The sequence below is a fragment of the Nymphaea colorata genome, chromosome 10, assembly GCF_008831285.2.
Source record: "Nymphaea colorata isolate Beijing-Zhang1983 chromosome 10, ASM883128v2, whole genome shotgun sequence".
Taxonomy (NCBI): Eukaryota; Viridiplantae; Streptophyta; class Magnoliopsida; order Nymphaeales; family Nymphaeaceae; genus Nymphaea; species Nymphaea colorata.
Genome location: NC_045147.1, coordinates 12,830,058 through 12,841,667, shown reverse-complemented (window position 1 = coordinate 12,841,667; position 11,610 = coordinate 12,830,058). Strand labels below are relative to the sequence as shown.

General features: G+C 39.8%; 2 protein-coding genes across 3 annotated transcripts in view; both read right to left on the bottom strand.

Moving 5' to 3' along the window:
* The window catches only part of LOC116262913 (cytochrome P450 89A2-like), a 49,173-nt gene extending 43,136 nt beyond the window's left edge, over positions 1–6,037 (bottom strand). For both annotated transcript variants that reach the window (XM_031642450.2, XM_050080142.1), the window contains exon 1: positions 4,032–6,037. In XM_031642450.2, coding sequence (XP_031498310.1) covers positions 4,061–5,569 — 1,509 coding nt within the window. In that variant the 5' untranslated portion in view covers positions 5,570–6,037 and the 3' untranslated portion in view covers positions 4,032–4,060. The remainder of the gene's footprint in view (positions 1–4,031) is intronic.
* LOC116263114 (cytochrome P450 89A2-like) overlaps positions 1–11,610 on the bottom strand; it is a 100,415-nt gene that overhangs the window by 43,136 nt on the left and 45,669 nt on the right. The gene's annotated exons all lie outside the window — the stretch shown is intronic.

Here is an 11,610-nt window from a genome sequence, read left to right as displayed (position 1 = left end):
TTTAGCAACATAAAAAAGAAAAAAACTATCTGTTCTTTTATTGAAGTAGCCTACTGACTTAAAATCATATATATATATATATATATATATGTGTGTGTGTGTGTGTGTGTGTGTGTGTGTGTGTGTGTGTGTATGTAAAGTCCACTCTTACCTTGAGAAATGGATATAAAGGTTATGAAATTTTTCATTCTTGAAAGCTACGCGGGCCATACCACCATGAACGAATGTCCTAAAGAGGTGGATAATAAAAATGCAGCTCAATTTTTTATGTTTATCTTGAAAAGACGAGAAAGTTTGTTCAAGATCATTTGAAAAGATTCAAAAGTTAGTTTCTGTAAAGTTCACTGTCACATTAGGCTCCCTTTGATTGTAGGAAAGAATTTAATGTGGTAAATTTACTATAGAAAAAAATTTTGAAAAAAAAAGGATGAAAATTTTTCTTCTTTGAAAAAGAGGCTCTGTTTGATGGCCGAATGGATTTTTATAGGGTAAAATTAACTCTGTTTGGTGCATAAGCTAAAATGAAGGAGAGACTTTTTAAGTGACTGTTGAAAGATGTTTTTTTTTCTCCTCTATTTTCTATTTTCATGTAGATACACTCTCATTATTAATGGGGCATCCACATAACATGGTTAGCATAATGATACCTATTAATAGCATAAGAACAGCCGCAAGATGGACCCATTTCATTTTATTTTCTATTCAGTTTACAAATGGATACGATTAAGAAACAGCAACAGCAAAGCCCCCATTCTTCCCTGTAATAAAAAAAAACAATACCCATCATAGGTGTTGCAGACCGACTATGTATAGTCCGGCCAAGTTAGTAGAAGGAGATGCTGCTTGGCCAGCTTAAGCATTACTTGGGAAGCATATGGGATCCAGTCTAACACTAAGTCAAGCAGAAAGCATTGCATGTGAATGTGCAGCGCTTGAAAAAGTCGGCCCATGACAATAGGAGTCCAAAAACAATAAGCAGCAAAATTCAAAATGAAGCAATTGAAGAAACTGTACTGAAAAATATTAAGCAAAACATTTGTTGGAAATAAAGACCTTTAGATTATCAAACAAGCAAAGAATCATGGAAAGGTGATATATGTAACTAGAAAATTTTCCAAAAAAGTTTTATGCTAACAGCTTTACGCATTTACAGGAAAATAGCCGGAAATAAACCTAACTCATCTTGGTCCTTTTTGTTGGAATACCGTCATAAAAACAGGTTTACGCATTTACAGGAAAATAGCCGCTCAGCGTCATCCAAACAAACCACAAGAAAAAATTCGGGATTCATCGGAGAAAAGATCGACCCAGGGATGGAAGAACCAACAAAAATGGGAGGGCACGATACAAAAAAGAGATTGACAGTTCCAATCATCCAAAGCAGATGCTTAGTCACAATGTTTCTTTCAGGTCACCGGAACAAATGATCAGGAACCTTTTATTTTTTCTCCATCACGAGATTACACTCCATCTTTCTTCTCCATCATGAATACAAAAAGAAATATCACACAATAGGGAGAGAGGTGTTGGCGTAGCTCAACTTCTTCGAAGGACAACGGCGATGGCTGGAGGCACAGTGGCGGCGGTGGTGTACGGTGAGCGGTCGGGCGAGAGGTGGAAGAGGAAGGCAGAGCGTCGAAGGATGAGTCCTCAAAGCCCTAATTTGAAGAACCACGGCGATGGCTGGAGGCAGAGCGGCTGCGGTGCACGGCGAGCGATCGGTCGAGCGGTGGAAAAGGAAGGCAATGAGTCGAAGCAGAGAGTTGAAGGAGTCGTCCTTGAAGCCTTAATGGGCAAAACTTTTATCCCCGCAAAAATGTCGGACCCGCCGACTTTTTTCCAAGGAAAATTCCTCTAAAAATCATGTTTTACCACATTAATTTTAACAGTGTTTGAAACGACCCGTTGAAAACATACACTTTTTTCCAATTTCACCTCCTCTACAGTCTTTCCCCCACAATCAAACAGGGCCTGGAATCACTTGCACCAAGCTGCCAACTCCCATAAGGCTGACTTCAATTCATTTGAGACAGAAAGTAAAAGTCATATGAAGACTTGAAACACCATTATTAAAGCTATATATAGTTAATTTTAACATTTATTATTTTATCTGTATATATAGTTATATATTGTTATAATTAATTATTTTTATTTGATATATATTTTTAAAATTTTAATAAGGTTGAGCCCTGCCGGGCCCTAATCGGTTTTTGTGTAATTGGGTCCGGCTCAACTCAAACCCAACTCCTTATCGGGCAGGGTCTACCGGATGCCCAGCCTTATATATACCTCCTTGTCACCAGGTTGTAGACTTATATCTCCAGCTTGAATGAAGAATAAGACTGCAAACTACACTAGGGCTGCCCCAGCTGTGCTCGGGCTAGGCTCAAACTCAGGTGGAGCTCAAGTTTCAGGGTTCATGCTCAACTTCACCAAGCGGAACAAGACTTGAGCATGGCAGGATTTTGGCTCGATCTGCGAAGCTGCCTGAGCCAAACTGCACTTGGAAAATAATTTGGAACTTCTTTATATAACAAATGAAAACATTAATCTTGATTTTGTAAAATAAACATGAGGATTTTGCCTGTGATCTTGAGAAAATTATTGCTGAAAAATATTCCATCCCAAATGGGGGCAGTTTGACCCAATCCTAACTTGTATCCAACTCATTCTGGTTTGGTTTTAAAAAGTATGATCTTACGAGGAATTTGGATCAAAATCGTAGGGTTTCTTGGTGCTGTGCTGTGAATTTATGAATTTTCTACTAAGCCACGTCCGATCCAACCTTCACCTTTTAATGCGAAAACAATGAAATTATAATTTTATCAGATTTTTCTTGGGTTTAATCTAGTCGATTCCAGTTGAATAAGTTGGGATAACCAACTTAATACTAGGTACGGATTAACACGAGCCAAGACAAGTCCGAGTTCAGTCAGCTCAAACTCAGCTCGACTAATAAAACCTCAAGCTCGACTCTGCTCGAGCTCGAGAATAGCTCGACGGAAGCAGCTGGAGCTCGACTCAGCAATTACGTGTTGAGCTCGAGCTCAACTCAATCAAGGCTCGACAAATTCATTTGAATAGAATTGATTCATTGTTACGTGTTGAGCTCGACTTGATTAAGGCTCGACAAACTCGTTTGGATAGAATTGATATTCATCCTTATGTGTTGAACTCGAGCTCAACTCGATTAAGGCTCGAGCTCGAATCGACAGTTATGTGTTGAGCTCGAATTCAACTCGATTATTTGAACGAGTCCACTCATGAACTCATGCTCGACTCGTTAAGAAATGACTCAACTCAAACTCATTCACGAGCCGAGCTTTTGACTCATTGTTCACCCCTAGTACCAGGTAGGACTTCAAATGGGCAGTCTCTGGATTTTCTGTTCTCCTCTTTTTGACAGTAGTGGATCTATCAAAGACTGATTTTACTTGTACTTTAGGTGATTCGGATTGGGTCCGTTTGCAGGCACAGTCACTTAGTCAGGAACTCATACAAGCTAGGGTTTGGTATAGGCCCGACTTGTCCAAACTGTATCCAGAGTGCATCGTTATCAAAGAAAAATGTAAGCAAAAGTACAACATCGTTAAGGTAGAGGAATAAGAAGAGTACACTCAATCACAAATAAAGCCGAATTTGGAACCAGAACAAAGTCCATAATCCCAAATAAGACAAAAATACTAAAAAATGGGGGAAAAGAACGAGAAGAAGATTTCAAAATAAGACAGCTTGAAGAAATATTTTGGTTTTTATGTTTTCAACTTAATTTTTATCATCCGATTTTTCAGTCGAGCAACTCAAGCTGATTAAACTCGGACTCGACAGCTTGTGTTTACCCTAGGCATATTCGGTAAACCCATCCATACCTAATAATACGACATTTATTCCCACAATTTTTTTCTTTTACAACATAAACGTCAGTAGGACACTTGGGCAGGGAACGGCAACGCCCATTATAAACACCATACGACAAGCTTGAACCTTACTATATTTTAAATCATCATGTCTCACCAGTTTAAAAGTATAACCTATTTGTGAACGGCGATCACCATAGATTCTATCTCTTCCTAGACTCGATCTTCGCCCTTAATGGATTCTTCATCACAACCGTGAATTCCACCTTCTCGGTCAAGTCCACCGGCTCTCCGTCCGGCACCGACCACTCGAACTCACGGACCATGTTGGCCACGAAGTACTGAAGGTGCAGCAGGGCTAGGCCCATCCCCGGGCAGATCCTTCTCCCCGCGCCGAAAGGCATCATCTTGATCTCTCTGCTCCCCGTGATGTCCACGTCTCCTCCTTCGCCTCCGGCCAGGAACCTCTCTGGTCTGAACTCCAGAGGATGCTTCCATACCTTCCCGTCCAACCCCATCTCCCCCACCATGAAGTTGATCGTCGCGTCCTTGGGCACGGAGTAGCCATTGAGACTCACCTCCTCCTCCGTGACTGTGTGTGGCAGCACGAAGTGGCCCGGCGGGTGCCTCCTAAGAGCCTCCATGATCACCGCCTTGAGGTAAGGCATCCGTGAAACGCTTTCCTCGCTCACCTCTCCGTCTTTGCCAGCGACGGTCCTTATCTCCTCGTGGAGCTTCCCCTGAATTTGGGGGTCCTTCACCAAATTGGCCATCACCCATTGCACCGCCGTAGAAGTCGTATCGGTGCCGCCATTAAGGAACTCGGAGCAGAGCGTGACCATCTCCCCTTCGTCCAGTTTCCTGCCATCGGGAAGCTCTAGAGAGAGGAGTGAATCGACATAGCAGAAGCGATTCTTCTCGTCTACTGATTTCCGGGCTCGGATAAGGGGCAGGATGGCCTCTTCTTGCATCCGCCTGATCTCCAATAGGTCGCGCCATCGTTGCCGGAAGAAGACCTTGCGGAGTATGGGGAAGATGCCCAAGATGTTGAATCGCCCGAAGGCTAGAAGCGCAGTGCGCAGTGCGGTTTCCACCTTTTGGACCACGTCGTCCTCGACCTTCTCGCCGAAGCACATGAACAGAAGCAAGCAGAACATGGCGTGCTGAAAGATCCTCACCGGGACGACTACGCCTCCATTTGCGTCGGCTTCGGACCTGAGCCTCCCCAACAGAAGGGTCAACACCCACTCACGGCCTTCCGCGAAGGACTTGGTTCGGGCGGGACTGAGGACCTCGGCCATGAGGTTACGGCGGAAGAGGCGCCACAAGGGGCCGTAGCTGGCCGAGCTGATGTTGTGCTGATTGCTGTTAATGATCCGGGCGATAGCTGTAGCTCGAGGCCGGCCGGCGAAGGTTGCGCCACTTTGAACCAGGGCCTGGTGCGCGAGGTCATGGGCAGCGACGAAGATGGCCGTCCGAGGGCCTAAGCGGACGCTGAAGACGGGGCCATACTGCGCTCTTAGCTTGCGCAAAATGGGTTCGAGCTCGATGAATCTTATGCCAAGCTGATGCAAATTGCCTATGATGGGAAGCGCTTTTGGGCCAGGTGGGATCTTCTTCTTCTTCTTGCCGATTCCATGTGGGAGGCCGACAAGGATGAGGGAGACGGAGATGATGAAGAGGGTGAGGAAGAAGATAATCCAGGAATCCATGTTGGCTCCTCCTGCTTGCAGACTTTTGGGGCTGGGGAGATGAGACAGACTGCTGTCTCCCACTTTGCTCCTCAGATTTGGAGCGAAATCAACAGAAACCGTGGTAGGGTATTGGGGTTTGTCGGTGTTCCTCAAGAATAAAAGGAACGAAATGGAATTTGCATAATCTCAGAAAGGGAAAACACAGAAGAAAACACATCCGTTCAGACGAAAGAATCTTCTGCACACATCTCTTCACATATTGGGGAAAAAGAAATTCAGAGACAGGGAGAGAGCAGAAAACCCGTCTGGATGAAATTCAGAGAGAGGGAGAGAGCAGAAAACCCGTCTGGATGAACCTTCTCTGCTTCGTCACTCTCCCTGCGCAACTACGAATATATGGATTTGAATTGTGACATCATACAGTGATGGACATGGATTAACGCGATCAGATATTAAAGAAATTTATGGACATAAACGCGTTTCAACAACTTAATGGTTACCCAATGTTTGGCCACTTTTCTCCAAGTGGCAGAAGAGCTTAGAAAACTTATTTCGTGTTAATATTTTTCTGAGGAACCAAGAGACCCGAGACGAAATTAACGATTATTTATTATGCAAACTCAACTCCGTAAATGAATTGAATTATAACAAGCCCCCAACTTTGTCATTGTCTCCCCAGCCCTCAAGTGTTTGAGCTAAATTATTAAACAGCTTGAAAGAGACGTCAAATGCGTGCGTGCGTGCGTGCGTGTGTGTGTTTCACTCCATCCAGCTGCCCAATAAAATTCATCCTGTGGCATGTCGTTAAAAGCTATCCTAAAAAGAAAAACATTCCATCACGAGAATCCATAGTCAAAGAATTGACTGTCTTACTACACTTTTTGGGACGTTTTTAGCAACTTAAAATAAAAACTATCATCTGTTCTTTTTATAGAGGTGACTGGCTTCAATATCTACATATATGAAAAGTCCAATCTCACCTTGAGAAACGAATATAAAAATTAAAGAAGTTTTTCATCCTCTAAAGCTAAGCTCAGTTTTCTATGTTAATCTTTAAAACACGAGAATGTTAGTTCTTGGTCAGTTAAAAGGATTGAAAAGTTAGTTTCTGTAAAGTTCACTGTTACATTAGTGAAAAATTACCTTCTTGCTCTCTAAAAACGAGCGATTAACCTTGTGAACTCACCTGCATCTTGCGTTGTGCTAGTTCTCAGCTAAAAACGGACTCGCCTTAATGAAGATCTGAGGTCTCTATATTTTAAATTTATAAGTAAATCTAACTAGGCTATGCTGTTAACATGGGAACACATGTTCTAGCATTTTAATATAATTTTACAAAGTAAAATTTGTCTAGTTTCATTTTCACCCATGTAGAAGGTTCTTCCATTTAACTATCAGGGATCTTTTGCTTTGTTCTAGCCTTAACATATGGTCCCTTATTGGGGGCCACAACAGGCTATGCAATGACCAAAACACCCCCATTAAAAATTTAAAAAAAACTTTTTAAAAGGATAAAAAAGGATTGTGAAAAGTTTGAAAAAGTCTAAAATGATCATTATTTTATAAAAAAATTCAAAAATACCATCCATCTTCTTTGGTGATACTTATTGCAAGCACATGAGTGAGCACTCACTATGCCCCACCATTTTTATATTTCTTGTTACTTCAACTGGGCTTTTTATTTGTTGACCAATATGACAGCAATTTTTATGCTGGATTATTTTAAAATTTGCTTATTTCCTTTGGAACTTCTAAGGCATAGTGAGCTCAGTTAACAACAAGTTAATGCATAGAGAAATTTATATCGTTCAGCAACATATATATATATATATATATATATATATATATATATATATATATATATATATAGAGAGAGAGAGAGAGAGAGAGTTTCTTGGCTCATTGTGGTTTCCCTTGTCAATAAAATGGAAAACTTATTATAGACGACTCTAACAGGACCACATATTAGTTAGGGGTGTCAATGGATGGATTTGTATTGAACATCGAAGTGAAATACTTAAAAAAGGTCAGATAGGAAAAACATTGACATTTAATTAAGAAATCAGATCAGATTTGAATTTAAGAATTTACACTTGATCTGATGGTATTAGTTTTAAGCTTAATCACAAATATCTTTTTTAGGTTTTAAATGGTGATGTTTTTTATGGGTATAATAAGGTAAAATTGTTTTTTTTCGAATAAAATTTCATCAAATTTTAAAAAGTTTGAAAGCTAGAACATTGCTAATATAAAATTCAAAAAGCGTGAAAATGAAAAGTACATCAATAGAAAATGCAAAAAAAAAAGGCCCAAAAAATCATAAAAGAAACGTGTTTTCGTTTTTTTTTTAGTTTCTTTTCGTTGTCATCTTCCTCAAAAAAGTGGGCCTTTTTGTAGTTTTATATGGCTGACCTATTTTTGAACTATAAAACTTTTTTTTTTTTGAAAAACAAGGCTTTTCTATGACCATTCTTTTAGTTTTGTCATTTTTCTAAAAGATAGATCCCATTAAAAAATGAACTAGATGATTGAGGTAAATCTTCATTGCACCACAAGAACATCGAGTACGGTCGAATAGGAACTTAGTTCATCCCTTAAAGCTTTCTTTTCTGCGAAGTAAGAGGCAGCAGACATAGTTTCCTGTTGAAGTCATAAATATACAACTTTGAATTTGATACATGCGTAAAGCTTGACTTTGGGTATGTCGCCCCCTTAAGTTTTCCCAATACACAACTTTGAATTTGAAAAACGAGACTTTAAATTAATATTTTTTATTGAAAAAGTACGGGTGTTGATATTGAACTCTTTTATACTAAATGTTATGGGTATGACTGAAATTAGGTGCACATCACCAATATTCACTATATTAAGGTTAATCTATATTTAACTCATAATTAAGCATATTTCAATCTTATTTAGGATCACTAATCTCTTAATTAACCAAATTGTTAATTCACCTACTAACTTGTAGTTAAATTCCTAAGGGTATTAGACATTTCTTTAATTCTCTAAAGAACTCAAACTTCTACATACCAGTTCTTCGCCACGCATAACCCAATTTCAACATAGTATCATTGGAGAGCTGATCACGAGCTCTATCTATTTATACACGTCTCATCTAAATACTCCAATCCATGAGAAAGTTGACCACTACAATTAGCAACTTATAACAAGCAGCTCAAAAATGTAAAGATATGAGCTCGAAAAATACTTGCAGTCTAAGGCGTTACATTATATCTGCATTATCAAATATAAAAGCTGTGACCCGAACCTATCTTCACCATTCAGATGTGAAAACAATGGTTCGTCTTGAATTTGATGGCCAATTAAAGCTGGTCCATTAATTGCAACCATAAATAGGCCGCAATCCTACTTGTTTTCTTGACGGTGACTGTTTGAAACTGCACTTTCCAAACTTTCAAATTCTTTGAATTCGTTTAGGCAACTCTCCCTTTCTCCCTCTCTTTCTCTCATTCTTTTTTGCCACTAGAGCAAGTTTTGTATGCCGCTTTCGTGAATGTAACGAATGTATGCTGGATGTGAACTCTACTACCAATATATACATTTACTTTTATGTTCAAACATTATATATGCATGTACGTGAGATAACAAATAAGTATGTGATAATGTTTATGAGATAACAAAAGATTTATGAGACAATGAGATAACAAACAGACAAATGTATGAGATAACGCTAAACATAAGTATGAGATCATGCTTACAAGATAGCAAAAGATTTAGAAAATAATGAGATGACGGACAGATGTATGACATAACACTAAACATAACATAAACATGAGATAATAAGAAAACAAATGGATGTATGAGATAACGTTAAACATAAGTATGAAAAAATGTTTATAAGATAACAAAATATTGATGAGATAATGAAAGAAACAAAATTTATTATTTAAATAGGTATATTGATCGTAACAACAGGCATGTATGAACTAATAAATTTTACCTTTTTTATGGTTCTTTTTTGTCCATTATAAATATTTTGTCTTATTATTAAAATTATATTAATTATAAATATTTTTTGTTATTATTAAAATAACTCACAAAATTTGATGTTGCCTCACCATCAGCTTCTTAATCTCTAGGTAGTGTCTCGAATGACGTGCACATGCTGCCACATATCACTTATGCACTACAGCCTTCAGTTCACGTGTGGTCCGCAACTAATGTCAATGCGCGGGCGATGTTGATGCCTCAGATGCTGGCGATGTCGGGACTTCTTGAAGCTGCATGACATCGTTCTTCTAGAATGCTAAGCACAAGCTGTCGACATGCTTCTTCGGGACCGCCGACTCGTGGCTGCCTATGCCCCCATAAAAAACGCCCCCTTCCAAGGAGTACCGGACTCCCACCCTCACGCCACTCGAAGGTTGACAAGGATTCGGAAGCCGCAAGAGCCTGCAGATTGCGTCCTGGCATCAAGCAAGGGTAAGGTCAGAAGTGGATCTATCATTAGATATCATCATGGGCCCACTGACTAGAAACCTTGCAACGAGGACATGTTGAATGGCAGAGAGAAGGAAAAGGGTAAGACACAAGAGAGAGGGAAAGAGTGAAGACGGAAATAATTTTTCATTCCATATTGAAAACTTTACCCAACATAAGGTATTTATACAAAATTGAATGTTTATCCTTTCTATTTACTCGTATGTACTGCAAGATAATGGATAAGGCAAGATAGAGAATCACGGCCCAATTTGTTTCCTGAAATCATGGTGTTGCTGATTCAGATCCGATACTTGTGTAACACCTAACACTCCCCCTCAAGTTGGCACTCTAGGATCTAGGAGGCCCAACTTGCTTCTTAATTTGATGAATGCATCTTTTCCTAACACCTTAGTGAAAATGTCAGCAACTTGATTTTGGGTCTCCACATGTTTGGTACAAATGTCTCCATTCTGAATCCTCTCCCTTATAACATGGCAATCAATTTCTGCATGTTTGGTTCTCTCATGAAATACATGATTTGAGGATATGTGAAGTGTTGCCAAATTGTCGCAATATAATTCCATTGGTTCTTGATGTTTGAATCCAAGATCGCTTAACAAATACTTTATCCAAATCATTTCGCATGTCTTAGGGCCATTGACCTGTACTCAGCTTCTGCTGATGACATGGAAAAGGTGGTTTGCTTCTTTACCTTCCATGATATTGGATTCTCTCCAATAAAGGCGTAAAAGCCTGAAGTGGATCTTCGCGTCATTAGGCAGGCGGCCCAATCTGAGTCACAATAAGCTTTGACACAAATCTTACTAGATGAAGATAAAAGTATACCAAAGCTTGGCGTGGATTTGATATACCGAAGAATTCGAAAGGCTGCGTCCAGATGCATGTTCCTAGTTTGCGACATGAACTGACTTAGTAATTGGACACTGTGTAGGATGTCAGGCCGTGTGATGGTAAGATAAACGAGCCGTCCAATTAATGATGCCGGGGATGTAGGCTTTGGTATGGAGCTGTCGACGAAACCCATCTTATTCTTTGTTAAGAGAGCCATGGTTATGGCAGGACTCTATGTTTCATAGTTGTCGCCAGTGAGAGGTTGAGAAACAAAACAGGCACCGAGATTGTCAGAGTGGTGCAAATAAAACAGACTGTCATCTTGGGCAGTGGTTTCTGATCTTGACGAGGATTCAACAGCTCCTTGGGTTTCTGCCACGGTTGAGACTTATAATCCCTTTGGCTCTGATACCATGTTAAATGGTAGAGAGAAGGAAAGGGGTAAGAAAGCAAGAGAGAGGGAAAGAGTGAAGACGAAAATAATTCTTCATTCCAGATTAAAATCTTTACCCAACGTAAGGTATTTATACAAAATTGAATGCTTATCCTTTCTATTTAGTCGTATGTACAGCAGAATAATGGATAAGGCAAGATAGAGAATCACAGCCCAATTTGTTTCCTGAAATCACGGTGTTGTTGATTCTGATCCGATATTTGTGTAACATCTAACAGGACAGGCGGCTATGGAGGTACCGGCTATTCACAACACGGCCTGTGGAATGACATTATCTAGAGGCAGCCACATCTTGATGTTCTGCAAT